A 27,036-nucleotide genomic window follows, 5' to 3' on the forward strand; every position below is an offset into this window, starting at 1 on the left:
TAACCTCCAACAACCATCCCTCTTCCCCTCCCCTCCACTCGCTGCAATGGCAAGCAACCTAGCCAACAACTCGATGCAGGTGATCGATTACTTGGATGCCTACAGCAGCCTTTGCGACAAGAGAAACACCTTTGTGGTTTCATCCATCAAACGCGATCTGGAGCACGCCATCGATGGCGGGTAGGTATTCCCGGTGCCGGCGGGAAAGACGCAAGTGAAAGCACAAGAATACCGGGGTTGTTGAGTTGCTCGGCATTTCTATCGTATTTTCCGTCGCATTTTCACCACACCCCTGCCATATATCATTCGCAATCCCACGGCGTTTCCATCACGTTTTTCCATTGCGTCCGGATCGCGCTTCTGCTGCTGCACATATGGATGGCTTTTGCACACCGCAGCGGTTGTCTCGGTTCTCGAGCACACACCAACTCGTTTCGGGGCGAATCGAAACGGCGAATAGATCGAGCCCTGTTCCCATCTCCTGTCTCCGTCTGCTTCCTGCCGATGACGCTCCCACCACTTTCGACCCTGTACTCGCGCCAACCTGATAGACAATGATACTACCGTCGCCCTTCACTCGACCTCGACCTGAAAGTTGTGGATCCTTACGGCTTTGTGCACCTCCAAACGATCCAGGAATCTTCCCGATACCTTTGATCTCTCGGGCAACACCACCGAGCTCAGATACACCCGCGTCAACGACGATTACCTGGACATTCTGCTGACGCCGATGCGAGGTATCGATTTCCTGCGAAAGCTCAATTTGTCTTACAACAACATCGGTGACCAGGGTGCCACAAATCTCGCCCACTTTCTGAAGGTCGGTTTCGGTGTGGAGCGTGGCTGCACGGTCTGCGAATGCACGAGCGAGAGGAACGAGTCTTCACGTTCCAAGCCATGAAACGGACGCTCGGCAAATGGAGAGGTGGTAACGAACAGACGGAAGCAAAGGAGTGGCTTCCAAAGAGTCACCTCTAATCAGCGTGGCGGGTGGTGGTGTTTCGCGTGGCGGGGGGGATGCTTTCCTATTCAAATCTCCAGGACGACAAGTATCTGGTCTGGATCAATCTCAGAGCCAACGAGATCAAGTCCCAGGGCGGCGTGGCGCTCGCCAAGGCCTTGCAGATAAACTTGACCCTGACAGAGCTGGACATTGGCGACAACGGGATCGGGGACTTTGCGGGTCTCGAGTTTGCCGGCACGCTCCAGGTGAGCCGGAAATTTCCCGAGCAGCGGCCTGCTTGCTCAGCATTACCCAAACGAGACTGCCACATCACTCGAGCAAGCAGCCAATGCTTCTGACGCCTGCTCCGACGCTCTCGCTTCTGTCGAGCAGGTCAACACCGCAATACATCGCCTGCACATTGACGGATGCGACCTACGGGCCACATCCTTCATCTCCCTCTTCACAGTGCTGCAGAACAACAACACTTGCTCGTTCCTCAACATCTCCAACAACCTCTGCCACTCTGCGAGCCTGACCCAGACGGTTCAAAACGACATCATGATCCACATGTCCAAGATGCTTCGGCTTAACCACACCATCTCGCGCTTGGGGCTCAAGAAGTTTGGAATCACGGACTGGGCCATGGTGGACACCTTTGCCAACACAATCATGAACAACAGCACACTCGTGATATTGGATCTGTGCAGGTGGGTCTCATACTCGAGCGCATATGGAATCCAGCAGAGCACGGCTAAAGATCGATAAGGAATCGGTTCTGCCGAATGGAGGCTGATGAACAGCCTTTGGAGACGTCCTTGTCGGCTTGCGTCTTGCTTCGAGATATCAAATGCCATGCCTCTCGCCTCTGGACTGCAGCGCGGCTTACTCCTGTCGCTGTTGGTGCATATTTCGTTCATTCGTTCATTCGTTCATTCGTTCATTCGTTCATTTGTTCATTCGTTCATTCGTTTGCTCGCGGATCGCTTGCACAGCAACAAGATCACTCGAGACGGAAGCGTGGCCCTCTGTCGGGCACTCTACGGCCATCCCTCAATCCGCACCCTCAAGCTGAGCTGCAACTGCATACAGAACGAGGGCGCCGAGGCAGTGTCGAACATGCTCTTGAACAACACCTGCCTTGTCAAGTAAGACTGCGAGGACAGGCTGGGCCGTGTGGTTGGATACGTACACTCTCGATGCTCGAGAGAAGCAGGCGCCGCATTTTCCGGATCGTGGTTAGTCATGGGCTACTGGCGCCGTGTATGCAGCAATATACATTCACAACGAATGGCCGGCGAACCAATGTCTATCAGGCTCACGTTTCTTCTTCATCCTCTCCTTTCACACCACTTTCGCCCCTCTCTCCTGCAGTCTGTATCTTGATCACAACGCCATCAATGGCAAGGGATTGGTGCTCCTCGCTGAGGGTTTGGCCCGCAATACAACGCTGCAGTTTCTGACGCTGTGGGGGAACGAGTGGAGTACCGAAGCATGCGATGTAAGTGTCTCTTTGTGGACAGAATGCGCTTCACTTGAAGCAAGCCGATGCTGGGTCTGCTGCATTGCCAACTGGACCTCACTGCCCCACAGATACGATGCCCTTCTCGATAAACACTGACGAGCTCTTGTGTGTATCAAACGGCGTGTTGTCGCCACAGGCATTCGCACGTCTTGTTGGTGGTTCTGTATCGAACTGCTGTATCGGCTCCACGGACAGCAAACCGATTCCGGGCCAGAAGCAACTGCTGGAAAAGATCGGCTCTGCTTTTGGAAACCGTGTTGGCATCTTCCGGGCTGTCCAGCCGCGAGCGAGAGCCAACAACCGGGTGGGAGCCCTGACCCTTGGCTCAACTGAGTCGCGGGGCACAAGTGCGGTATCGTCACTGTCGTCCCGCTCGAATGCTGGGTCTCGAGCCGCCCAGCCCGAAACCGCCAAGGGCGAGGATGTCGAACAGCCAGCGGACACGCGGCCGCCCCGGTTCAAGGACGGACAGATCGATGTTGTGTTCTATGGGATCGAGGGGGTCACTTTTGCGGCGCACTATCCGATCCCGGACGTTGTCTGAACCGGGATACTCCAATACAAGTCAAGGACACCCACCCCAAGACACGATGCTCGTGTTGCGCTGGGATTGATGCACCACGGTGTAGCGACGGATGGGGGACTGCTCAACACCAAGGGAGAACATGACGCAAAGACGCACTCGATGTGGATGGAATGATGCCCAAAGAAACCCCTTCCACCCACTGGACTGTTGTCGGCCGGGTGGGTGGTATGATCGATGTGTCCCATTGGTTTGGCGATATGGTTCTTATGGGATTGGCTGCATCTGCTTGCGTCATTACATCGCTGCATCGCTGCATCGTTGCATCGTTGCATCGTTGCATCGTTGCATCGTTGCATCGTTGCATCGTTGCATCGTTGCATCCTTTGGTTGGCGCATCGCCACAGCCGCCCTCGCATCGCCGTCCAATCGGCGTCGTCGCCCCCCGCCCACCCAATCAACGCCGGGCCTCGTACCGCCCAATCCGCCCGCGCATTGCGCCATCGTCGTCCGCCATGGTGGATGTGGCATCGTGTCACACGGGCTGAGATGTCGGAGTTTGTCGGGGATGCGCAGTCCTGCGGTGTTGGGTGACTCGGCTGCGCTGCTGGTTGTTTGGATGCCGGGGCGACTGATACGGCTTGCCCGGGGGACCAGTGAGTTGGGATCGATCGACGGAGCGTCGAACCGGGCGGGGAGATCAGATGGGATCAGATGGGATCAGATGGGATCGGATGAGATCGACTGGCTATACCCGATGCAGCAGGTCCGGCAGACAGACGGCTGCTGCTGCTTGGCCAAAGCACCCAGCACCAACGCCAACGGCCTCCACGTCGTCGGCGGGACAGTCGGGGGGTGCGCCTGGGCCGCCCAGACACGGCGAGCCGCCTGTTGCGACAATAGGGCACATGACGCGGCCGGTGCCTATCTCGGACCCAATCGGCCCGTTAAATAGCCCTCTTGCCCTCCGCTTCCGTCGCATCCCGTTTCCTCCTCTCCCGCCCCGTCGTCGAGATACGCATCCGTCGTTCTGAAGAGAAGGCCAGAAACTGCACCTCCTCATAGAGTATCCCCATAGAGGGCGGCCGCCCGTCCGTCCAACCCATCTCCTTGCCTCCTCTCACCCTGCAACGTATGGATCAATGCATTCGCCGCTCTTGCCGCTTCGGTCGGCGAGGGCCCGAGACATGCTGTTCAGTCGGTTGGGCTGCAGCAGCGATCTTGCCATCCGCATCCCAACCAGCTAGGCGGCTCGACGGATTTGTCGTTGATGGCTGGTGAACATCACTGACCCCGGAACTACCATATCCATTCCTTCTATCACTTCACCACCCCCCATCGCTGTGGCTGCTGTGGTGTCCCCTCCGCTCCGCTCCCTCCAGCAGAGTCATGACTTCCGAGTCAACCTACCCCATAAAAATCCATATGAACAGCAGGGGAAAGCCACACCACCCTGTGCGTTCACCGCCGAAGCAAAGGCCGTCCGTCATGGCGAGCCACAACCCCTTCGATCCATACCATACTTCCTCGCACCTGAATCTTTCCGACACCTGTGGCTCGGGGGCTCGACCGCTGCACCAGGTAAGCCCTTGGAGTCGAGGGTTTCGGCCGAGTGAATGGGGGAAAGAGGAGCCGCCCTAGATAGCTCCGGTTGCATGCATCCCCCCCGCCAAAGTCAACCTTCTTGCCTGCTCTGCTGGCTCCCGATCCTGCCGTGCTCATACTTTTCGCTCGGTCAACCCGCGACAGGAATCCACGTTCTGTTCAAAGGCCGAGCCCTGGCATACCCCTAGCCGCTCACTCTACGACGCGCTCGAAGACTTGATGTGGTCCCGCTCGGTCTTCACGAGCCCCACCAAGCCAGCGCTCTATCCACCACCGGCATTGAATTCGGCCGACATCGTCGGCCAATTCAGCCCATGGAGAGCACGCTGGGACGCTTCATTTATGCACGGGATCGTGCCTGCATCTGAGCATCCGCATTCTTGTCACAAGCCACCTGCCTATCGATCTGAATCGAGGGTGGTGCCCGTCGAATACCCTGTTGTGCCAGAGCCCGAGCGCTCTCCCGTCTATGACACGCCAGACGATCTGCATCTGCGGATAGAGGCGGCGCTGTCAAAGTACATTGATGATCCAGCGGATCCGGATGACGAGCGGCTCTCGGACTCGTTGCTCGGCTCGAGCACGCAACTTTTGTCGCCCGACATGTCCTTCGCCATCTCATCCGACCTGCTCTCGCCCAGTCTGGAGTCGCTCTCCGTCGTGCCAACACTCTGTATCCCAATCACCGACTCGGACTCTGAATCGGACGATGATCTTTCTCAGTTTTGCTTTGGCGAGGTCGACTGGGACAATGCCGACGACTTTGCCGAGATCCTGGACGTCGCTGTCGAGGACGACTGGGAGTTTGTCGACCGCTATATCGATCTCTAGGTTAATCTCGCGCTCGTGGTTGCCTGATTGGCCCGCTCGACTCTTTCACGTCCATCACCCTCTCTCCATCATTCCGCTATCCCAAGGCATGGCTTGGGGACGGCCAGCGGATGCATTGACTGCGTCGCTTCCGCCTCATATCCATAAGCTTCAATTTTGGCAGTTTTGTAGTATTTTGAAAGCCCAAGGGGCACGTTTTTGAATTGCTTGGCTCAGCCAACCTGCCCTCGAGGCGACAAATCTAAAGTAACTTGAAACCGTGTTCACATTGCGGAGGGAGATGGACTCGTCTTGCATCGAAGCGCACGCAGAATGAGACGAGACGCAGTTTCTGGCCCAATGCCCTCTCCGTCTTTTGGATGCTCTTGCAGAGGGTCGGTCTACCCACATATCCACCCTATCCAAGGGCGTCTGCGATGTACTGGATCCAGGTGCGGGAGCATGATTCATGAATTCCAGCATGTTCACAGCTCCGCACCCAACTGAGGGCTCTCGATATCAATATGGGATGAGCGAGTCGATTGGGTGTGCAGTCCGTATCATGATACATATGGGGCCAATATGGCCGACTTACTGGTGGGATCAGATGCAGCGAAAGGATCGCTATGAACGATCCGCTGCGAACCGTGAAATCCTCACAGCTTTCATCAGTGTGCGTCAGCCGTGGCTTCTCTCATTGAGTCATTCATCCATGCCCACTGCATAAAGAGCCCTTGATTTCTGTTGCTCTTGCCTTCCACTCTCGTTCAACCCTGGCTCAGCAACGAGCACCAAGAATGACCGACCAGATTGCACCCGATGTTGGCTACGATAGCCAGGAAGAGGAAGCTGAGGCTGTTGAGGTCGTCGTGCATGGCTGATCTTCCCCCTTTCCACTCGACTGCTGTCTCTCTGGATGGCTCAACGACAGTTTTCTCTCCCACATCTTGATTTACATAAATTACATCCACTTATCCAACACCGTCGCTCATTCCTGTGTACTCCTGACGTCGGATTGCATTGATGATGCCTCGTGCGGTTAGATTCCGGTAAGTCGTCTTGAGTGTGCGCAACCCGAGCGATCCTCTGCCGAGACGCTGTCGGCTCCGGCTGCTGATACAAACCGGTACAGGATTTCATGGAAATAGAGAAGCTCCAGGATGTAGGCATTGGGATGGCCGACATCTCCAAGCTCAAGGCAAATGGCATCGCATCCATCCGCGCTGTACAAATGACGACCATGGTGAGCATGCTGCCCCTCGCTCCTCGCCTCTCGTCCTTCGACCCTCGCACTCAACAGCGGTGACTCGTTCGTTGACTCATATTGCAAGCGACTGGCTCACCGTCTGCTGCCTTCTGTTGTGGATGCATAGCGCAACCTGTGCAAGGTCAAGGGCATGTCCGAAGCCAAGGTCGAAAAAATCAAGGAGGCCGCGAATAAATTGGTGCCGTGTGGCTTCATTACAGGCGTAGAGTTTGCCGAGAAGCGTCGCCACGTCATCCGAATATCGACTGGAAGCAAGGAGCTTGACAAGCTGCTCGGCGGCGGGGTTCAAAGCATGTCCATCACAGAAGCCTTTGGCGAGTTCCGCACAGGCAAGACTCAGCTTTCACACACAATGTACGCCAGCCGAGCATGGCAGTAGTCCGCCTGGGTCTGTACTTGCCCGCTCTCACTCTGTTCAATCCGATCCCGCACATCCAGATCTGTGGTGGCCCAGCTCCCGGTCGCTATGGGGGGAGGTAACGGCAAGGTATTTCTTGACATGACCGCTCGGATGGTGGGCACGATCAAATCAAGCATGTAGCCCCTTCCCTTGCTGATGCGCTCTGCCTGGACACCGTCGCCAAAAGGTCGCTTTCATCGATACCGAGGGCACCTTCCGTCCGGATCGTATCAAGGCCATTGCAGCCCGATTCCAGGTCGACGGCGACACGGCTCTCGACAACATCAGCTATGCACGCGCATACAACAGCGAACAGCAGCTGGATCTCCTTCTCGAGATCGCCGGGAGGATGGCTGACGAGCGCAGTTATAGGCTCCTGGTCATCGACTCCATCATCGCCCTCTTCCGGACCGACTACAGTGGGAGAGGAGAGCTGGCCGAGCGCCAGCAGAAGCTAAACGGCATGCTCTCCGTCCTTATGAAGATTGCAGAACAGTTCAATATCGCCGTCTGGATCACAAACCAGGTGGGCGGCCGAGAGAGAGCGCCCGACGGCCGAGCTTCGACTTTTGTGGTTGTTACGGCTGCATATTGCCATTCTTCTGCGACCCGGTCTGGTGCTTCGTTGTTCTCACCAGTCCGCTCTGGTGGGCCTCCCCAATTCCCACAGATGTGCTCGGATCCTGGTGCCGGAATGACTTTCATGGCCGACCCAAAGAAGCCCATTGGCGGCCATGTTCTGGCCCATGCCTCCACCACCCGCCTGTATCTTCGAAAGGGTCGAGGAGAGAGTCGCATCTGCAAGATCTACGACTCGCCCGACGTGCCCGAGGCCGAGGCAGGTGAGCAGCAGCCGAGGGTTTGGTGTGCCTCTGGCGTTTGGGCCCATGCGGAAGCAGTCCTATCGTTGTTTTGATCCGCAAATCCTGTTCAGTGTACCAGATCTCGGAGGGTGGCATTATCGACTGCAAGGAGTGAATCAGAAGGGTGCCCGTACCGTTGGACGATGCAATTTGTCCAAATCAATTATGCACTGTGCAGTCAGAGCCCATGCGTCATCCAAATCAACAAAGATATAGCGTACCCATTTGGAACGGGACACCTGTTTGAGTCAGAGCTGTCGTTGATTTCTGGTCCTAAATACACACTCGCCCATCTCTACCATGACCAAACGGTGTGCCCACGGCGCCTAGAGGCCAAGCAACTCGAGAAGACCGAGTGCCTTGATATCGCGATATCATTGAGCTATCCAGAGGATCGAGTACATCCACCACATTCCCACATCAAGTGCATTCACCACATTCCCACATCACGACATCAATGCCAGTCGATCGTCACCACGGGAGATCGACCGAGTGTGTTCAAGACGATTCTCCCAAACCAACCAAAGCAAAGAGATTGCCAGCCAGGACCAGAAACAATCGCATGCCCTGTCCACAGCAGCGTGGAGGTGATCAACAGGCTTCGGGCTTCTGATGCCAGGGAAACGGAATACCGCCACATAACTTTCTGGTTTGACTGTATTCATTAACGAATAGAGAGAGAGGAGAGGCAATGCTGATCTCGTCACTCACGACACCGACCGGGATGATAGCAAAAGCGTAGACTGGGAATACAGGCGAGAGCCTAAACACGGGCACGATAAAAGAAGAAGAATAATCGGAAGCAAAATATGACGCCGAGTGCCGTCGATACATTCAGGAAGGAGTGCAAGAGCGCACTGTTGCAAGATGCTGTCACTCAATCTGAGACAGGAGCTGCAGAATTTTGCGGAACTGCTCGTCGCTCTTGACCTTGACCCGAACCGATACCTGTGACAGGTCGAGCTCGTCTCGCTTGATTTCCACGAGCTGGACCTGGCTCGGTGTCGAAGTTCGATGCAGCTCGTCCAGAAGCGAGCTGTAGTCGACCGAAGGCTCCTTGCGGTTTCGCATAATGCTGACAATGTCTCGGCCGACAGCAGCGACCTGCGGTCCATCTTGGGGAGAGTCGGGATATTCAACCTCCAAACCGCGCTCTCTAGACTTGCTTCTGCCGCGAGCGTCCCTTTGCACTCCAGCTTGGAGCGCTTGCTGGCGTTTCTGGCGGCGCTTGATGGCATTTTCGTGCTGCGTAACGACATTGGAGTAGTGCATGGTGATGATCGTCAAGGGATAGGCCATCACAAACAGCGCCACAACCATGGTGGCAACGCTCACGAAGCGGCCGGCGAGGGTGCGAGGGACGACATCACCGTATCTATTGCGCGGTCGGAGCAGCAGGATTGACGATAAAGAGAATGTGAGTCCCGAATCTGAGTAAAGCAGCTCGGCGAGCGATGAGGAAGACCTACCCCTTGAATGTTCGAATGTATGGTTCGCAGACAGTACAAGCGGATCCAGGCAGCAGACGGTGTCAGTATTTGCCATGGGGGGTATCCGAGATCGCCGCCGCCAAGAGTAGATGCTATGCTCGTCGTCGAGATGCTCACCACAGTGGTCAAAGTGACAATGATCTGCCAAAAGGCATCTGGAATCGACTGGAAGGGCGAGAGCGACTTGTCGTCATAATAGTACCATTTCTGAAGAGTGCCGAACGGAGGCATGTGAGCACGACGGCGGTCCAGTCCAGCATCATAGGCAGAGGGTGTTGCTTTCGAGGATGTGATACTGTGACTTTGGTCTGATCTCGGCACTCACCCCGTTCTCATAGTATTCGTTCGTCTGCTCTGCATAGTAGAGGAGTGTTCCAAAGAACGTCACCAGCAACGGCAGCGTGATCAAAAGAGCCACAATGCCTGGAGCGGAAGAGTTGTTCCAACCAGTCAGTCGAGCACACATCAAAAGGTATTTGGAATGGCGCCCGCCTCTGAGTATTGGGATATTGCGGCGACATTTGACGGAACCTACCGTTGGAGGATGCCTGAAGAGCCTTGACGAGCAGCAACAGCTACAAGAATACACACGTAGCAATTAGGGCCAGTGGAAGGCAGATGCACCAGCGAGGCACCAATGAGGCACCAGCGAGGCGCCAGTGGGGCACCAGTGAGCAATATGGTGCGTTTCAGGCTCAAGAGTGCCTGGATTGAAGGCCACAGAGAGCAAACAGCTGACCAAGTTCAGCAATGGTGAGGCGAGGCATACCTCATCGGATCGCTCAAACAGCTTCAGGAGGCGGAAAACGCGGAATACACGCAGGATACGCAGGGCAGCGAGCCCGCTGATGGCGGTGGTTCCGTCAATGAGGCTCTGTCCAGAACCGAGGCATATGAGCACCTCGATGTAGAAGGGGATCGTGGCAGACAGATCAATGTAGGTCATGAAGTGGTTCAGGCTCGACCAGGAGGGGGCGACATAGAATTCCAGGGCGATTTCCATGGAAAAGACGAGGACGCAAAAAACGTTGACAAGGAAGATGGCCAGCTTGTACTGGGCATATTGGGCCTCGGTTCCGAGGACGAGGATGACGATGGAGAGCAGAAGGACGATTGTGAAGAACCATCGCAGGGCCGTTCCAGGCAGATTCTGCGGCTGGTTGTTGACAATGATCCGGAGCTGCTTCTTCCAGCGCGGGTTGTTGTTAAGATGGATGATGTTATTCTCTTTGTCGAGGTCGTCTCCCTCGGCGAGGAGTTCGGGCGTGATGCTGCCGAACGGGTCGCTGATGGCGCTGAGGAAGCTCTCCGATGATTTGGAGCTGATGTGGACAGACAGGGAGGGTAAAGACGCAGTCTCAGCAGGAGGACAGAGAAGGAGCCACACAGCCCATTTGCAGCAGAAGAGGCGCACTGGTCTCTCGGATGTTGGTGTGGCACCTTTTCATGTTGCCAAGAAGCGGGGTTGACTCGTCGAGCTCGCCGTCGCCAGAGGGGTCAGGGTGCAAGCCGAGGTTGGACGAGGTGGGGTCATAAGAGGCATCAAGGTGCTCGGAGGGGTGGAGCTGCTCGTCCACAGCCTCGCTGACGACAATCTCAATTGCGGCTCCGGCTGCGGCCATGAGGTGAGGGGAATATGGAAGTGGATGAAAATATCGAAGGTGGAGGGAGACGAGGGGCAGATTGAGTTTGGGTTGAAGGCGAAGCAGCAACGGAGGCGGTGCACCCACAGCGGCCCATTGCACGGGTGCAGCCGGCTCCATCCCGTTCGAGCCAGGCTGTCATTCCACCACAGCCGCCACGCCAAACTGCCAAGCCACCAACAGCCAAGCCACCGATCCGGTCCGATTGCGAGACGCTGTGGGTGGCTCGGTCGGCGCTGCGACGATCGACTCTGATCTCAGCTGGATGGCCTCGAGGGTGACTGCACCGATGGTGTTGTGGATGTGGATGTGGATGTGGATGTGGATGTGGATGTGGATGTGGATGTGGATGTGGATGTGGATGAGCACATCGGACGGGGTCGGCGGCTGCTTCCCACGGGTCTCGGTTCCGGGTGCGGTCGCTACCCGACAATACCGGTACCTGTGATCGCTGGCCAGCAAGGATCTTGGATGGCTGAGCCGACAGCGGGTGCAGTTGCAAGGATCGAGAGTCTGGAAGGTCAGATCTGGATCTGGACTTGGCTGAGTCATTCTGTGGACCAACCGATGACGTTGGATCAGTGAGGGTCGATCGGTCATCCAGCAAGTCTAGTGGTGAATCAAAGAGCGAGTTCGGTTGTGACTCAGTCAGTGAGTCAGACAGCAAATGTCGCTCGACGGAGGAGATGACTGATGGCGGCGATCAGGAACCGTATCCATCACAATCACCGTTACTGTCTTGATCAGAGCACTCTGGTGTCCGCACGACTTCACTTTCTCTGCCCATGATCCACTCACCTGCCAATGATCCACTCACCTGCTCATGCTCCACTCACCTCTCCGTGGTCCACCCACCCAACAGCCAACAGCCATCATCCGGCAATCAGCCACCTGGATCGGCAGTTCAAGTCACCGTCGAGATATCGTGGTGGGGATTGGCCGTGTCGACAAAGCCTTGGCGGCGGATGGTAGCTGGCATCTGGCACGCCGCCCTGTTGTCGTCGGAAATGTGCAGATGCGTGGCCGCATGAAGAGCACGACGGCAAATGAGAACACAGGCGCCTCGGTTGGCTGCGACAAAGCAAGTCGGGTGGTGCGGTGCCTCGGGCGTCTCGAGGTGTCTCGGACGTGCTTTGAGGATCGAGGTGATGGTGAGAGTGCCTGGTGGAGAGGTGAGAGTGCCTGGTGGATTGGTGAGAGTGCCTGGTGGAGAGGTGAGAGTGCCTGGTGGAGAGAGACACGAGTGCCGATGCAATCCTTGCGGCAGCGACCATCGCACCGACACATCCCACCGGACACATCTCGCTCACACAACTGCCACCGAACACCGCATCCACCATTGTTCGTCCAGCATCGTTCTCATCCAACATCACCTCACCACAAAGTCCATCTATCGATCAGGCCATCATCAATGAGCGACCCATCCACTTCTGCTGACCTCCTTCCACTTCTGCTGGCCTCCTTCCACTTTTGCTGGCTCCCCTTCCACCCTCTATCCTCCACCCCAGCAATCATCCTCATTCCACCCCCAACCTCGATCCTCCACCCCAGCAACCACCCCAGCAACCACGCCGCTCCACCCCAGCACCTCCATCTCCGTATCTCCGCCTCCACCTCCATCTTCACACCCTCATTCGTTCTTCCGGCCGTTCACATGCTTCCAGCCAGTCGCCCGCAAGCCGCCATCGCTCTCCCACAAACAAGAGCTCCCTGGCTGGCTGGCTGGCTGGCGGGCTGGCTGGCGGCGGTGGCGCAGCACCGGCCTCGGCTTTCCCACGCACCCTGGCCGGCTTCCCAGCACGGCGCTTCGGCTGCCCGGCAATGCACGGTGATAAACCGCGATGCGCCTCCATGCATTTGACCTTGCCAGAACCGATCATGGATTGCACTGCGGCCCGGTAACTGGGTGTACATCACAAAGCATCCATACCACAACCACAACCTGGGTGGCGTTTGGGACGACGAGATGTCGGTGATGCCGATGATGCCGATGATGCCGGAGATATGCCCACACGGATGCTGGCGGAGTGGCTTGCGTGCGCACCCCGAAGATTCCCGACAATCGCCAGAGCGACCCTGGGACCCGAGAACACCCCGAGGACACCTCGAGGATACTCCGCGCGCAAACGCCGTTGGGGATCAAGTCGATCCCGGCGGGAGGCAGTCCGAGCACCTCGGCAAGACCGGGTATAAATGGTGCTTGACCGGCGGGCAGCGATCGCTCGCCCTCCTCCCGCTCCCCTCTTGCAGCCTCCTCGCCTCAGACAGCAGCCATCTCGCTTTCCACCCAGTTGCATCTTGCTTTCCACACTTGTTTGCTCCTCTGAATTGCTGGCTCTCTGAATCGCCTTGTCCAGCACCCACCAAGACCACTCAAATTGCACCTTTGATCTCGGTGACCGCCACAAGCCACCGGCAGCCAAGGTAACAGTCCATGGAAACCCGTGAACACTCGCATCGCACCTTCTGCTTGTACAATGGCTGCCATTCGGCCCCACACCATCGCACCCATCGCACCCATCGCACCCATCGCACCCATCGCACCCATCGCACCCATCGCACCCATCGCACCCATCGCACCCATCGCACCCATCGCACCCATCGCACATCACGTTCGTGCACCTATGCTCCGCAAACTTGGTAGCCACACAGCCTCCCGCCATTCCCGTCACTCTCATCACCCTCACATTGATCCGATCGCACCTCGCCACTCCAACCACTCCGACGGCCACTCGTCGAAACAGACTGCTTCTTGTCCGAATCACTGTCGCTTCTCCTCCTCCTCTGACATCCCTGCACCTCCCAGCATCTCAGCGCCTTCTTGCATCTCAGCGTCGCCATCGATGAAGCTCGTCGAGCTCCTTGTTGGCATCCTGTTTGTGGTGACACTGTGGGAGCAGATCCACTTTGTATCGAAGGTGCGTTGTATGGAACGCCTTGGATTGCATGGTTGAATCGGTGCAGTTGGCATGTTTGGGTGCATGTTTGGGTGCATGATGAGGAGTGATGTGCGTGGGTGCATGGGTGCATGGGTGCATGGGTGCATGGGTGCATGGGTGCATGGGTGCATGGGTGCATGGGTGTGCAGCGATGTGCACTGACGCTGATGTATGACTGGGATCCCAGCAGCTTGCGTGGACCGACCCGCGCGGCACTCTGATTGATTCTAACACAAATGCCAATACCGATGCGGTGAGTCTGATGGCACTGCAACTGCAACGCCGGACACTCACACTCAACTCACACTCAACTCACACTCACACTCACACTCACACTCAACTCACACTCACACTCACACTCAACTCACACTCACACTCACACTCACACCCCGTCTCCTGCGGTCTGGGCATCAGCAAACCTCTGCGGCTCCGGCCACCCCTGTCTCTCCTGCCACACCGGTCTCTCCTGCCACACCTGTCTCTCCTGCCACCCACGCCGCTCCTGCCCCCCTCGGAGCCAAGGCTCCCCTTGTAGCCCCTCCTGCCACCAAAGTGCCTCCTGCTGCCTCTGCTCCGCCTGTTACGACCGAGTCTTCAGACAACCACGAGAGATTCGTGCTCGCTTGGGTCAAGGCAAGTTCCGAGGATCCACCTGATCCACCTGATCCACTGATCCACCTGTCTTGTCGGATGCATTTGACTTGGCCCATTTGGCTCACTCGACACGGCTGACTCACTCGACACGGCTGACTCACTCGACACGGCTGACTCACTCGACACGGCTGACTCACTCGACACGGCTGACTCACTCGCACCGACTGGCGCATTTCGGCCCTGGCAGACCATGGAGACCCAACAGTCTATCCGTGAGCAACTTGAGGACGAGATCGACCGGCTGGCCAAGGTGAGTGTGGCTTGATGTGGTGTGAGGTTTGTTCCTGTTCCTGCGATAGTCGCTGCTGTTCCTGCGACAGTCGCTGCTGTTCCTGCAACAGATTGCTGCTGTTCATGTGCTCAAGCCCTTCTCCCGCACTCTCGTCGTCTCTCACCAGGACATCCGTGCAAAGGACAAACGTCTCAGGATTCTCCTCCGTGAGCTCTTGCTCATCGACAAGCTGGTAGGCGGCAACCGAGTGTCTCGCCGACACACCGTCAGAGTGGGATGCGATTGGATCGGGTCGTCGGTTTGATCGAGAGCGAGATCTCATCGGGAGCGATCTGATGTGGCCAAGGATGTCCGTGCAGCGCCAACTCGATACGAGCGACTCACCGCGTTCCCTGCTGCCACTGGCTCGATGCTGACGCACCCATCTCCACCTCCAACACTCGGTCGCTGGCTCGTGTCTGGACCTCGTGTCTGACCCTCGTGTCTGCACACCATCCTCAGGATCCCACACTGGTGAGTTGGTTGACGCACGTGCTGGCACCCGATCGTGGCTCGGTTGCGAGTTGGACATGGATCTGCTCCTTCTGTCCCGGCCAGGCTGCAATGCGGCTTGCCAAACTCGACTGTCACTCGCAGCCACACCTCACTGGGCCACCACGGTTTGTCGTAGCTTGCTGACTCTCGATGCACTCGACGCCAGACCCACTTCCACGACATGATTCTGCAGTCCCCTCCCGAGACCGAGATGGTATGTGGTCCCTGGTGTCGGAGACGGCAATCGACGCGGCAGTGTCGCCCCTGCCGGCTGTCGTGTGCCTGATTGTCAGGACTGGACCATGCGCCACATCGCACATCGCACATCGCACATCGCACATCGCACATCGCACATCGCACATCGCACATCGCACATCGCACATCACACATCGCACATCGCACATCGCACATCGCACATCGCACATCGCACATCGCACATGCCGTGCTCTGCTCGCCCCCTTGGTCCAACGCACGGACCGCCACTGACTCCTCTCTCTGGCTGCGCCCATTTGTCCGTTGCCCCAACCACCCGCATTGCGCTGCACAGTCCCAAGCCTCCCCGGCCCATATCCCTGCGTCGCGCAACAGCTGGATCGATAGCGTGTGTGACTCGGTCAAGACGGTGAGTCTGCGATTGGGGTGGGAGCAAGTGCCGTGATATGCACCGTGCATGGCGAGGCGATTGTGGCTTGCTTCTTGGACTGACACTTGAATGCCGCCCATCCGTGCTGCCCTTGCCGCCCATCCGTGCTGCCCTTGCCGCCCATCCGTGCTGCCCTTGCCGCCCATCCGTGCTGCCCTTGCCGCCCATCCGTGCTGCCCTTGCCGCCCATCCGTGCTGCCGGTGCCATCTATCCAGATTCTATATGTGGTTCAGGTGGCAGCACTATTTTGGATCGGCAGAATGTGTGTGATGTGGATGGACAGCGATGCCGCCAAGTCGGACCCCGACGAATCAATGGCGACAGAGAGCCGGCCCGACCTGCCGACTGCCACCTCCAGCTCGGTCCCTGATGTCCAGACTAAGCCTCAAGCGTCCTCTCGCCTGCCTGGTGGTGAGCCAAATGGTGTCTCTGCCTCGGCGCCGACGGCGGACACATCGGCCACAACATCGACAGCACGCCCTGAGGCCACACAACCGTCGATCCCTCGGCCATCGACTCCACCGCCCAACGATGACTCGAGAAACCCCAACGGCTTCACTGCTCACACTGGCTTTGCCGGCTTCACCCAGTCCACCCGCCCTGCCCAGTCCACCCGCCCTGCCCAGTCTGCTCGCTCGTCCGACTCGGCTCCAACTGGACCAAAGGCCTACGACTCTGGTTTCCGCCAGACACCGGACCCACAGCCATCCGACGACGAGGTGAGTCGGTGAACCATGCACCTGCACCAAGAAGCGACCCAGGACTGCGTGAGTTTGCTGGGATCACCATGACATTGCCCACGCATCGCGATACCGCCACATCACCGCCCATGTCATTCACACGTCAGCACCCACACACCACACCACCGCTGTCACTGATCCTGTCACTTGCTTCATTGACAGACCGAGCCCAGCGCCAAGGCCCACCGAGAGAGCAACAAACCGATCAAGGTTCCCAGGGTCCGACGCCGACCCAACGGCGGCTCTGGAGCTTCTCACGGCTCCAAGACTGCGGGCACCAGGACCACAAGCTCCAAGACTGCAGGCGCTCCCGCAACCAACTCGACTTCCACACCCACTGGTTCTCCGTTCCCAGGCACCCAGCCGCATCACCCACACCCCCCGCAGCCATCCATGTTCCCAGACACTCCGCAGTCTCACTCCTTCACGTTCACGAACGCCTCGGAACCCACGAACGCCTCGGAACCCACGAACGCCTCGGAACCCCAGTCCTGTGCAGCCGCCGGCAGCCAACCGTATACGTTTGCATTCACAGCCTCCCCTGGTGGCCAGTCGTCAGCATCCACAGCCTCCCCTGGCGGCCAGTCGTCAGCATCCACAAGCACACCCGACAGCCGACCGTTTGCATTCGCCCAGACGCAGACGCACACCCCGTCGCAGACTCAGTTCCAGCCGTTCACTTTTGGACTCGACACTCACCTGCAGACCCCGACCCCGACCCAGGCACAATCCCAGGCACAATCCCAGGCACAATCCCAGCAGTCAGCAAGCAGCATCCCACAGTTCCATCCAGCCACGTCCGAGACTCTGTTCCAGCCATTTGCACCCGACACACCCTTCCAGCCCTTTGCAAGCGACCCATACTTCCAGCCCGTTGCAAGCGACACTCCTCCACATCGGCATCCGTTCTCGTTCACCGACTCTGTGTCGCCGCAGCCGCCTGTCTTCTCGGCCACCCCCGAGTCTCCGTCGTTCGTTCCCGAGTCTCCCTCATCGACTGCTGCCCCGGCTGCCTCGTCAGCCCATTACCAGCCCATGTCGCCTGCAAATGACCAGACACCGCCCAATGTCTCGTGGACTGAGTTCTTTGACCATGTTCATCGCACCGAGATCCTCATGGGCGAACAGGGCTTCAGCCTGAACAACCCCGACACCGCCTGCTCCCCCTGCAAACAGAACCATCCTGTTTCGTCGACCCCGGAGGATGTGGCCACACTTTTGCCAACACCCGAGTCTCCTGCAACCCCGACACAGGCATCGGACTCGGACTCGGACTTGGACATGATGGATGTCGATGAAGTGAGTCACCGACAGCCACCCTCGAGCAGCAACGACAACGACGCCGATGATATCCCTTGCTCCCAGATACTGCCTGGCGATCGGCTCGCTCGCAAATCGGATGGCACAAGTGTCACAGCCGAGACTTTCATGCCAGGCGACTTTGCATTCTTCCTGGGCCATGACAATCCTCAAGCTCTGCAGTCCCATGATGACCATGGTGTCTTGCAGTCCCATGGCGACCTGATTAGTCCTGCATCCAACACCCATTCCGACGATCCCGACGATTCTGTGCCTGCATCCATCGACGGACCACTGATCGAGCCAACTGTGGCACCGACAGCCGAGTCCTTGACGCTGCCCTTTGACAGCACCTGTGCAAGCCAACCTGAACAACCTGAACAACCCGAACAACCTGAACAACCCGAACAACCCGAGCAACCTGAACAGCCTGAACAACCCGAACAACCCGAGCAACCTGAACAACCCGAGCAACACGAACAACCTGAACAACGCGAACAGCATGAACAACGCGAACAGCATGAACAACCTGAACAGCATGGACAGCATGAACAACCTGAACAACCTGAACAACCCGAGCAACTTGAACAACCTGAGCCGTCGGTGCCGGCCCCCACTGGCACCTCAGTCTCCGACAAGAACGAGCTCTCGGACCTGGTTGTGCTTGATCATTGGCTGCCATCCTCCAGCGAACACTCTGTCATGGCTACTGAGCCGCTGACTCCAATCCAGGCACCATCTTGCACCTCTGCAAGCAATGAGTCTGTTCCCCCGACAGCCGCCTGCTTGTCTCCTGGGCCTGACGCCAACCATCGTCCAAACCCTGCTCCAGCATCGGAGAGCTGCGAATCCCTCGAATCCCTCGAATCCCTCGAATCCCTCGAATCCCTCGAATCCCTCGAATCCCTCGAATCTCTCGAATCCCTCGAATCTCTCGAGCTGACACCACGGCCTTCTCATTGCGAGCCCACAGTTGATATGCCTGCTTTGGATCTCGACGACATCCCAGACACCTCGTCTCCCGCCTTGCATCGGGATGATGCCACTGATCCTGCTCCTTCTGTCCCTGAGACCGGCAATGTCGCCAACCCTGCTCCCCCGACAGCAGAGGCTGCCGAAGCCGCAGATCTCCCGGCGTCTGGCTTGAAGTGCGACAACGACAACGACAACGACAACGACAACGACAACGACAACGACAACGACAACGACAACGACAACGACAACGACAACGACAACGACAACGACAACGACAACGACAACGACAACGACAACGACAACGACAACGACCCGACTCTTTCCGAGCCAGACAATCTACCCACAGCCATCGAGGTGGCAAACGACCTCGTCGACTTGCCCGAGTGCGGCGACTGTGCTGGTTCTGCCGATAATACTGTCCCCAATGAATGCGCCGGTCTCACTGGTCCCGCCGACTCACACCCGACCATCGACTCACACCCGACCATCGACTCGACCAACCCTGATGGCTTTGCTCCCCATGATTCCGCCTGTTCTTCCGACTTGGCTCCAACTGAGCCAAAGGCTTACGACCCTGGTTTCCGTCAGACGCTGGACCCACAGCCATCCGACGACGAGGTGAGCCGGCGAACAATGCACCTGCGCCAAGCAGCGACCCACGACTGTTGCATGTGCTGTTGGATCACCATGGCATTGCCCACATGCCCCAATTCCACCACACATCGCCACATCATTGCCCTCACTGACCTTGTCTCTTGCTTCATCGACAGAGAGCATCCAGTGCCAGCGTTGTTCAGGAACATGACAAGCCGATCAAAGTTCCCAAGGCACCACGACGTTCTGCTGGTGCCCCCTCACCCTATAGCTCCACCAGCTGCAGAGCCACTCCGAAGACCCACCCAGGCTCTGTCCCGTCAAGTCGCGCATCTCCATATCCAAACACCCCTCGCCCAGATCCCTCTGCTTTCAAATCGACACCTAAGAGCTTCGATGGCAATCTAAACACCCAGGAGCCTGGCTCACTGAACGCCCCCAAGTTCATGTTTGGCGGCCCAAGCGACTTCTCCGCAGCCTCGCCTTTTTCCTTTTCCTACTCGCCTTTCAATTGCAAAGAAAACGAACCCGACTCTCCAGAGCGCAAGCGCAAAGTCGCCGTTTCGCAATCGAGTTCGAAACCAAGCCCTCGTTCGCGCATCCCAGTTCCAACCCGCCATTTGACTCCCACACAGTCGACCGCTTCACCCAAAGCTGGAACCAGCTCCAAAGAATCTGGGCATGAATGTAAGACGGCTCCTCCATTGTCATCGTCTCAAACCCGATCCACCGAGTGTCTGACCGATATGAATTCGTCAACACCCTCCTTGTCAATCCTGCAGCCCTCTGCCAGCTCATCGACACTCAGTCCTCGACCCACGTCAGCTGGACCCCAACACCCCAACCCCGACTTCGTTGATGAACTGTCTCCTGCGGCATCTCGTAACTACCATGACTATATGAGGCTGTGTACAACTTCGCTGGAAAATCTCATCTCCATTGCCGGTGAGCCCTCAGGCTCCTCTCCTCCTGACCTCAGAACCTTCAGCCCCCCAATTCAACCCGAGCCGCAACAAATCGCCAGCCTCGACGATGGCGCTGCCGAACTTGCCGACAACCGCCAATCCATTTCTCTAAGCAACATGGACGATGTTGAACTCACTGAGCCGCATCATCCGCCCGTCTCAATGAATACATGTGCCACCGAAAGTCAAGATCTCGAGCTGAACGCTCCGCTCTTGAATCTCGACACTCTTCTACTCTGCTTCCAAACCTACACCGATGCACTCTCATTCGCCCAAACTGAATACGATATTACAAAGTTCGCCCATATGGCCTGTGCCATGGCCGATTTATACATTTATGTTTCTCCTGATATCTCGAGCCAGCGGCTCGGACACGCATTGATGAGCTCGGTCTACTATGAGGTAAAGGCCGTCCTTACGGTGCATGTCAGACTCACTACCGTTGTAGGGTTTTGATTCAGTCCGAATGTTTACCTCTGATTTGGTTCAACTTCAGATCCAAAGCTACAAGGATTGTCTTAGTCACACCGATTCAGCCATCAGCATTGCCAAGCTTTCTGGATTATGGCCATCCACTGTCATCAGCGATACATCTGACCCTCTTGGTCAGTGGGCGCTCCAGCAGCTCGAGTTCAAGTATCGGAGCCTTCTTGCGCAACAAAACTGGGTTGCGGCACTCGAGACCATGTTTGAAACCGAAGCGCTGTTCCCGGCTCTATGCACTGGTAATGGGATTCGAGTTTCTCTGTGATACACCACCATGACGCTCCCATGGTGGTCCATCATACTAACCCAGTCATTTTAATCACAGATGTCGATTTTCAGTCGCTCAAGTCGAATTCAATGAACTCCCTCCTCAGTCTCCCAGTGAAAGAGGACCTCCCACCCATTCACATGGCTGAGACTGACGCGATTCCGTTGGCCAGTATCCCAGCACTGTCCGAGCTTGATGCGATGCCACTCGACGGCAATTCCTTTTTGACCAACATTCCTCAAGCCGTTATCGCGACCAACCCAAATACTGTTGCCGATATTCTCTTTCAAATGTCGCATGAGCCCATTCAAAACACTGGCTACTCCATGCCTGCGGCCAATGGCACTGCTATGGCTACGAACGATCCGATTCCGATCGACAATGTCTTGACACAGTTTGCCGATAATCTTTTTCAAATGTCGCACGAACCTCTTCAAAACCCCGGCTATCCAGCACACATCCTTGATTTCGCCAATACCACGACTGTTCCTGGTAAAGTAGCCGACGACAGCTTTGTCATGTCTACCTGTGTGCTGATGCGGCCACGAATTCCGACTGCTGCATGCTGATAGGATCTCCAAACATTTCTTCTTGCAGCCTCGGACGACCAGATGCAGTGCGACCTTGAGCAAGATCCAGTCGAGAGTCTCGAGCTTGTTTTCAACAACCTCAAGATCGCATAGAGCGCCCCTCGTGCATCTGTGTTTCATCGCTATTTTCGCTGATTTCGCTGTTTTCGTTGTACCCTGCTGTTCCTCTGCTTTGCCTTCTCTCCACTGTTTCCTCCTTTGCCCTGCACTCCCTCCAGTGTTCCATCGCCTGTTTCCGAATACATCGCATCCGTTTCGCTCTGCGTTGCCTGGCCCTCCTGTCGGCCCTGGCGCGTCGCGCACTCCCTGGCGTCGGAGCCGAATCGCCGTGTCGCCGACGCGGTGGCGCGACGCGCTGCGGCTGCTGGCCAGCCACGCTCTGGCCCTCGCCTGTCGCGTCGCCCTCCCTTTTCCATCCACATTTTTTTGCCTGCCGCCATTGCGTCGTTGGTCTGCGAGCGGAACTGCTGCCGACACAACTCATCTTGCTACCGACGCAACCCATCTGGCCTTCTTCCCCTCGCCGCCAAAGGACCTGCGGGGCACAAATAGACCACGAACGAGACCGAAGCACACCTGCAATTCATCCGCAATCCATCTGAGACTCCCTTTTGCTGCCGGCAAGTATCGTCTGCATGTCTGCATGACTGCATCCTCTGACACCGATGGTCCATGGACGACGCAGGATGCTGTTGCCTGGACCAGGGTGATTCTCGTCGCCTTGCGGATCGCCATGCAAATCATCATCTGGGTCGCTTCCATATCGCCATCCATATCGCCGCAGCGCTCTGAGCAGAACTATCCTCCGTCTCCCCACCATCGCGCTCTCCACCCGCTCACCGCTCCCGCGCGCTCTCTCTGCCTGTGCAGTCATCTGCTCGTCGGCTCCTGCCGCATATCTTCCATAGGACTCTCGCTGGCACATATCCAACCATCCCGAGCTCCTCCTGGGTCGCTCCTGCCGCATCGGTCACCATCGGAGAATCCTCTGAGTTGGACCTCCGACTCCCATCTGCCTCAGCCCGGCCCGGCTCGGTCCAACTTGTGCCCTCGCCATTCTCCCGGGCATCCTGACGCATCAGCCTCTGTGCGGTCGGCTCTGTTCTGCCTCGTCCCTCGGGCTTATCGGGTTGACCTTGGCCGCTTTCGCCGCCTCACTCTCCCGCGGTGTCGACGGTGCTTGTCGGTCTTTCCCCTCTCTTAATCGGAATGGAAACCATCTCATCCCTTCAACAGCCTCGCCTGTTGCTGGAGCGACTGCACCATCCCGAGCGCAAGTCGCCCGACCCGCAGCCTCCGCGCGAGATATCCTCCGGAACGCCCGAGCCTGCAAGCTCATCCTCGATTACGCCCGTTGGCTCGACGGAGAGTCTCGCTGACGACCCGGCTAGCGACCTGGCTGGAAACCCAACAGCCGCTTCGCCGATCTACACTGCCGTCTACTCTGCCTCCCCGGTGTATGAGATGCTCGTGCGTGGCGTATCTATCATGCGCCGGATGAACGACGGCTACTTCAACGCCACCCAGATTCTCAAGGCTGCCGGTCTCAACAAACCCAGGCGAACCAAAACCCTCGAGCGCGAGGTTCTGCACGGCGAACACGAGAAGGTCCAAGGCGGCTACGGAAAATATCAGGGCACATGGTGGGTACTCTGCGGCCTGTTCTTTTGCATTTGCCTGTCTTTTGCATCTGCCGGCCCTTCGTTTTCTCGCTCTTGTGAGTCCTCTGCCACTCGCACGACAACCTCCCCCTTGGCGCCGTCGTCCCCCTCCTTCACGACTCCCACGCCACCCCTTGCTCATGAACCTCCATGCACTCGCATGGGCCCCTTCCTGGACCTTGGACAGCCTCGTCATGGGCATATCTGTTCCCTTCGACAGTGGCTTCCTTGATTTGCGCAACGTCAACCCTTCTCTCTCCCATTGTCTGGCTTGATTCCCATCGAACTCGTCTGGCAGCTGTCCGTGCGAGTCCATCATTATCTCATCGAATCAGAGTCATTGTGCGTCTGCCAGCAAGTTTGCTCTTTGAGCGATACCTCCGTCACCAATCTCGCTCTCTCTATGCCACTCGTCTCCCCTGGCCAAACCTTTCGCCTTTACTTTCTGTCGGCGCACCCCCGGTCGCCAAGATCCCACTAAACTTGCCTCTTGTCTTATGCTCATGCCCCATCTCATTCTTGACCTTCCAGGGTTCCCATCAACATTGCACGTCAGCTGGCCCAGAAGTACGGCATCGAACCCCTCATCCGGCCCCTCCTCGACTTTGATCCCCGCAACGCCGCCAGCATCAGTCGTGGGCGACCACCTCCGGCAATGAGACTCAGTGATTTGACGACACCAACCCACCATCCTGTCGGCACCCATTCGACTGCCCACCCGTCGCGAGTGATCCGAAGTATCGATCCTATCGGGGAAGCTCACTCCAAGGAGGCTTCACTGACACCCACGGCCGAGGGCAGCCCGCGGCGACTGTCTTCGCCCTCCCGAGCCACGAGCCAAATACCGAGTCCGAGCCGCGAGTCCCTTTCGCCAACCCACCAGCACCATCACCAGACCAAAGTCGCTTGGGCTCGATTTGCGGCTGCAGCCTCGGCTGCTGTACCTGTTACGACATCCACAGGGCCCGCTGTTGCGCCGCCCTCGCCTGGTGACTCACTCTCGGACCGCGAGCGGCATCGGTCTCCTCCCCACAACTCCTCGTCGTCATACTCGCTAGCGCCATTGAAGCGCTCGATCCTTCCAACGCCGCCAAGGCCTTCAACAAACATAGCCGTCATCAATTCGATTGCGGCAGCAGACTGCGGCCCAGACGGTGCGGGCGACGCCGGAAGAACTGCATCGCTTTCAGAAAGACAAAAGAGCATCCTGATGGCCATCTTCTCCGACTATGCCACCGACTACATTCTACATCTGTTGCGCGACCCCGTCTCGGGAGAGCTGAGGCCGAACACCATTCTGGACGACGAAGGCAACACGGCGCTGCACTGGGCCACGTTCTTTGGCCGCATCGGCTTGATCAAGGGCCTCCTCGCGGCCTCGGCAAACCCACGACTCCTCAACCGATGTGGGGAAACCGTGCTGATCCGCGCCATCAAATCCACCAACAACCACAACCACCACACTCTGCCGGAGATCTTTGAGATCCTGCCCTCGGATCTCGTGTTCATGGACGACTATCAGCGTCAGACCATTCTCCACAAGATCGTTCTGTGCTCGGCGCGCAAGTCCAGCATTCCCTCGGCCCGCTACTACATCCGGTGCACTGGCGAATGGATCAAGCGCTTTTCAGACTATGACATTCGATCACTGGTGAATGCTCAGGATGCGAGCTACCAGACCGCACTTCATCTGGCCGCGCGAATGAACTCCTACGAAATCGTGGCGGCGTTGCTGAAAGTCGGAGTCAACAAAGACTATGTAGACGCCGACAAGATGCGGGCCGAGGATTATGCCCACGGCAATCGAAAGCTGCTCAGGCTTCTCAAGCTCGGGCTGGACCTGGTAAGCGCAACAAGCATCGCTGCGAACGAGCTGGCTGGAGTCGCAGCTGTGGGCTTCGCAAGGGAAATGCCCCGCTGTGGCGTAAAGCAGCCACACGAATCCACGTCGTATGCAGTGACTAACTTGTCAACCATGGTCTCTATTCGCTTGCAACGCGGTGGGTGCCAGAGCGAAGGCGCAGATGCTCTCGACGACCCCGGCAACAGCCTTGACGGCGACGATCAGGTCACGCCCACATCAGATTGTACATCCAGTCTCCACAGTCCCGGAGGTGAGACCCAGTTCAAAGTGCACGCCGTCGTCCATGCCTTGGAAATCCTATGTGATGAGTACGAGTCTTGAGCTGGCCCAGAAGAGGGGCGGACATACCCACCCATCCCCTGTACATTCCGATGTGTCCTCTTGCAGCCGAGATCAAGCCATCGTCTGAAGAAATCGAGACAGCGCGCGACCAGCTGTGGAATGCGAAGGATGAGTTGTTCCAGCTCAAGAAAAGCCAGCACGAACTTCTCGGTCTCCAGCAAGAAGCTCATAAACTCATGGCTCCGCGGCTGCCCGGTCCAAGTGAGTCTCAGCCAACCGAGGAAGACAACGAAAGCGTGGTCTCGGGGGCAACCAGCGCTGCATCACCGGCAAAGCGCCGCCACCGCGGACTACGGGTGGCAGGCATCCAGGAGGATCCAGATGACCTGGACCCGCTCAGCGATCGCGAAAGAGATGGATCTGAAGATGAAGAGCTGCCCATGAACCTTGGCCGGCGGCGCCGGCTCCGTCTATCACCCGAAAAGCTGGTCCGGCTCCAGAGCGAGTATGCGGAGCTATCCCGCCAGCTCCATAGCTCGGAGCAGACTCGAAAGCGGCAGTTTGAAGAACTGAACGGGATCTGGCAGCGGCGGCCGACCAAAGACAAGCGATACAAGCGGCAAATCGCTCACTGCTTCAACATCCCCGAAGACTGCATCAGCGATATCATCGAACCGCTCTGAGCCGGCGGTCTGTAGGGGCAGAGTGGGATCGGCCTGCGTCTTGGCGGCCAACGCTGTGCACAGGTTCTTCGGTTGGCCTCGTGCCCCAGAAGGAAACATCGGTCATCGCAAGCGACTGATTTCCCACTCGCGGCTGCATCTCCGCGCGGTCGCCGTTTCATTCCCAACTCATCACTACCTTCACTCCACGCTCCTTCCACCTTCCATCCCTGAATACTTTGCTGTGACAGCGTAGAGCCTGATTAAAACTGTGTAATTTACGGACTGCCCTGAAGGCAAAGACGAACATGAGCTATATGCATGAGTCATATGCATCACAGCCAAGAAAAGTGCAGCACTTGCCCGTTTCTGAGCTCATGAATATCCCTTGTCCATCCACCTCAAGCGGGTGAAGGTGGTTCTTGGGGTCGGTCGATCTCCCGTGGTGACGATCGACTGGCATTGATATCGCGATGTGGGAATGTGGTGGACGTACTCGATGTGGGAATGTGGTGGATGTACTCGATGTGGAATGTGGTGGATGCACTCGATGTGTGAATGTGCTGGATGTACTCGAT

The 27,036-nt window shown here is 57.4% G+C and overlaps 8 protein-coding genes across 8 annotated transcripts; 6 read left to right on the forward strand and 2 right to left on the reverse strand.

Moving 5' to 3' along the window:
• Positions 1-73: 73 nt before the first annotated feature.
• Positions 74-1,711, forward strand: BJ171DRAFT_430109 (uncharacterized protein; the record flags this gene model as incomplete). Its single annotated transcript, XM_053107889.1, has 4 exons — positions 74-180; positions 637-820; positions 1,042-1,209; positions 1,334-1,711. The coding sequence occupies 4 exons, from the start codon at positions 74-76 to the stop codon at positions 1,709-1,711; spliced, it is 837 nt and encodes a 278-aa protein (XP_052962336.1).
• Positions 1,712-1,854: 143 nt separating this feature from the next.
• Positions 1,855-3,222, forward strand: BJ171DRAFT_528216 (uncharacterized protein). Its single transcript, XM_053112694.1, has 3 exons — positions 1,855-2,091; positions 2,318-2,444; positions 2,605-3,222. The coding sequence occupies exons 1-3, from the start codon at positions 2,063-2,065 to the stop codon at positions 3,010-3,012; spliced, it is 564 nt and encodes a 187-aa protein (XP_052962337.1). The 5' UTR covers positions 1,855-2,062; the 3' UTR covers positions 3,013-3,222.
• A 760-nt stretch (positions 3,223-3,982) lies between these two features.
• On the forward strand, positions 3,983-5,689 carry BJ171DRAFT_572011 (uncharacterized protein). Its single transcript, XM_053113696.1, has 3 exons — positions 3,983-4,123; positions 4,374-4,572; positions 4,741-5,689. The coding sequence occupies exons 2-3, from the start codon at positions 4,381-4,383 to the stop codon at positions 5,425-5,427; spliced, it is 879 nt and encodes a 292-aa protein (XP_052962338.1). The 5' UTR covers positions 3,983-4,123; positions 4,374-4,380; the 3' UTR covers positions 5,428-5,689.
• An 852-nt stretch (positions 5,690-6,541) lies between these two features.
• BJ171DRAFT_464615 (meiotic recombination protein DMC1/LIM15-like protein) lies at positions 6,542-8,240 on the forward strand (the record flags this gene model as incomplete). Its single annotated transcript, XM_053108545.1, has 6 exons — positions 6,542-6,649; positions 6,780-6,991; positions 7,042-7,048; positions 7,261-7,599; positions 7,744-7,915; positions 8,008-8,240. The coding sequence occupies 6 exons, from the start codon at positions 6,545-6,547 to the stop codon at positions 8,049-8,051; spliced, it is 879 nt and encodes a 292-aa protein (XP_052962339.1). The 3' UTR covers positions 8,052-8,240.
• A 137-nt stretch (positions 8,241-8,377) lies between these two features.
• On the reverse strand, positions 8,378-11,087 carry BJ171DRAFT_528225 (uncharacterized protein; the record flags this gene model as incomplete). The annotated part of the gene is made up of 6 exons (XM_053112695.1): positions 10,867-11,087; positions 10,196-10,748; positions 9,962-10,001; positions 9,752-9,849; positions 9,543-9,633; positions 8,378-9,312 (listed from the first exon to the last, which is right to left on the reverse strand). Coding segments are annotated over exons 1-6 (1,463 nt in total), but the record flags the coding sequence as incomplete, so codon positions are not given.
• A 6,734-nt stretch (positions 11,088-17,821) lies between these two features.
• On the reverse strand, positions 17,822-18,512 carry BJ171DRAFT_528226 (uncharacterized protein; the record flags this gene model as incomplete). The annotated part of the gene is made up of 1 exon (XM_053112696.1): positions 17,822-18,512. A coding segment is annotated over one exon (660 nt), but the record flags the coding sequence as incomplete, so codon positions are not given.
• A 2,153-nt stretch (positions 18,513-20,665) lies between these two features.
• On the forward strand, positions 20,666-22,082 carry BJ171DRAFT_572014 (uncharacterized protein; the record flags this gene model as incomplete). Its single annotated transcript, XM_053113697.1, has 4 exons — positions 20,666-21,047; positions 21,142-21,370; positions 21,457-21,927; positions 21,997-22,082. Exons 1-4 carry the CDS (start codon positions 20,763-20,765, stop codon positions 22,080-22,082), a joined length of 1,071 nt encoding a protein of 356 aa, XP_052962342.1. The 5' UTR covers positions 20,666-20,762.
• A 995-nt stretch (positions 22,083-23,077) lies between these two features.
• On the forward strand, positions 23,078-26,669 carry BJ171DRAFT_269389 (uncharacterized protein). The gene is made up of 4 exons (XM_053106797.1): positions 23,078-23,632; positions 24,182-25,493; positions 25,662-25,764; positions 25,902-26,669. The coding sequence occupies exons 1-4, from the start codon at positions 23,199-23,201 to the stop codon at positions 26,477-26,479; spliced, it is 2,427 nt and encodes an 808-aa protein (XP_052962343.1). The 5' UTR covers positions 23,078-23,198; the 3' UTR covers positions 26,480-26,669.
• The last annotated feature ends 367 nt before the right edge of the window (positions 26,670-27,036 follow it).

The sequence above is a fragment of the Polychytrium aggregatum genome (assembly GCF_025602895.1).
Source record: "Polychytrium aggregatum strain JEL109 chromosome Unknown BJ171scaffold_65, whole genome shotgun sequence".
Taxonomy (NCBI): domain Eukaryota; kingdom Fungi; phylum Chytridiomycota; class Chytridiomycetes; order Polychytriales; genus Polychytrium; species Polychytrium aggregatum.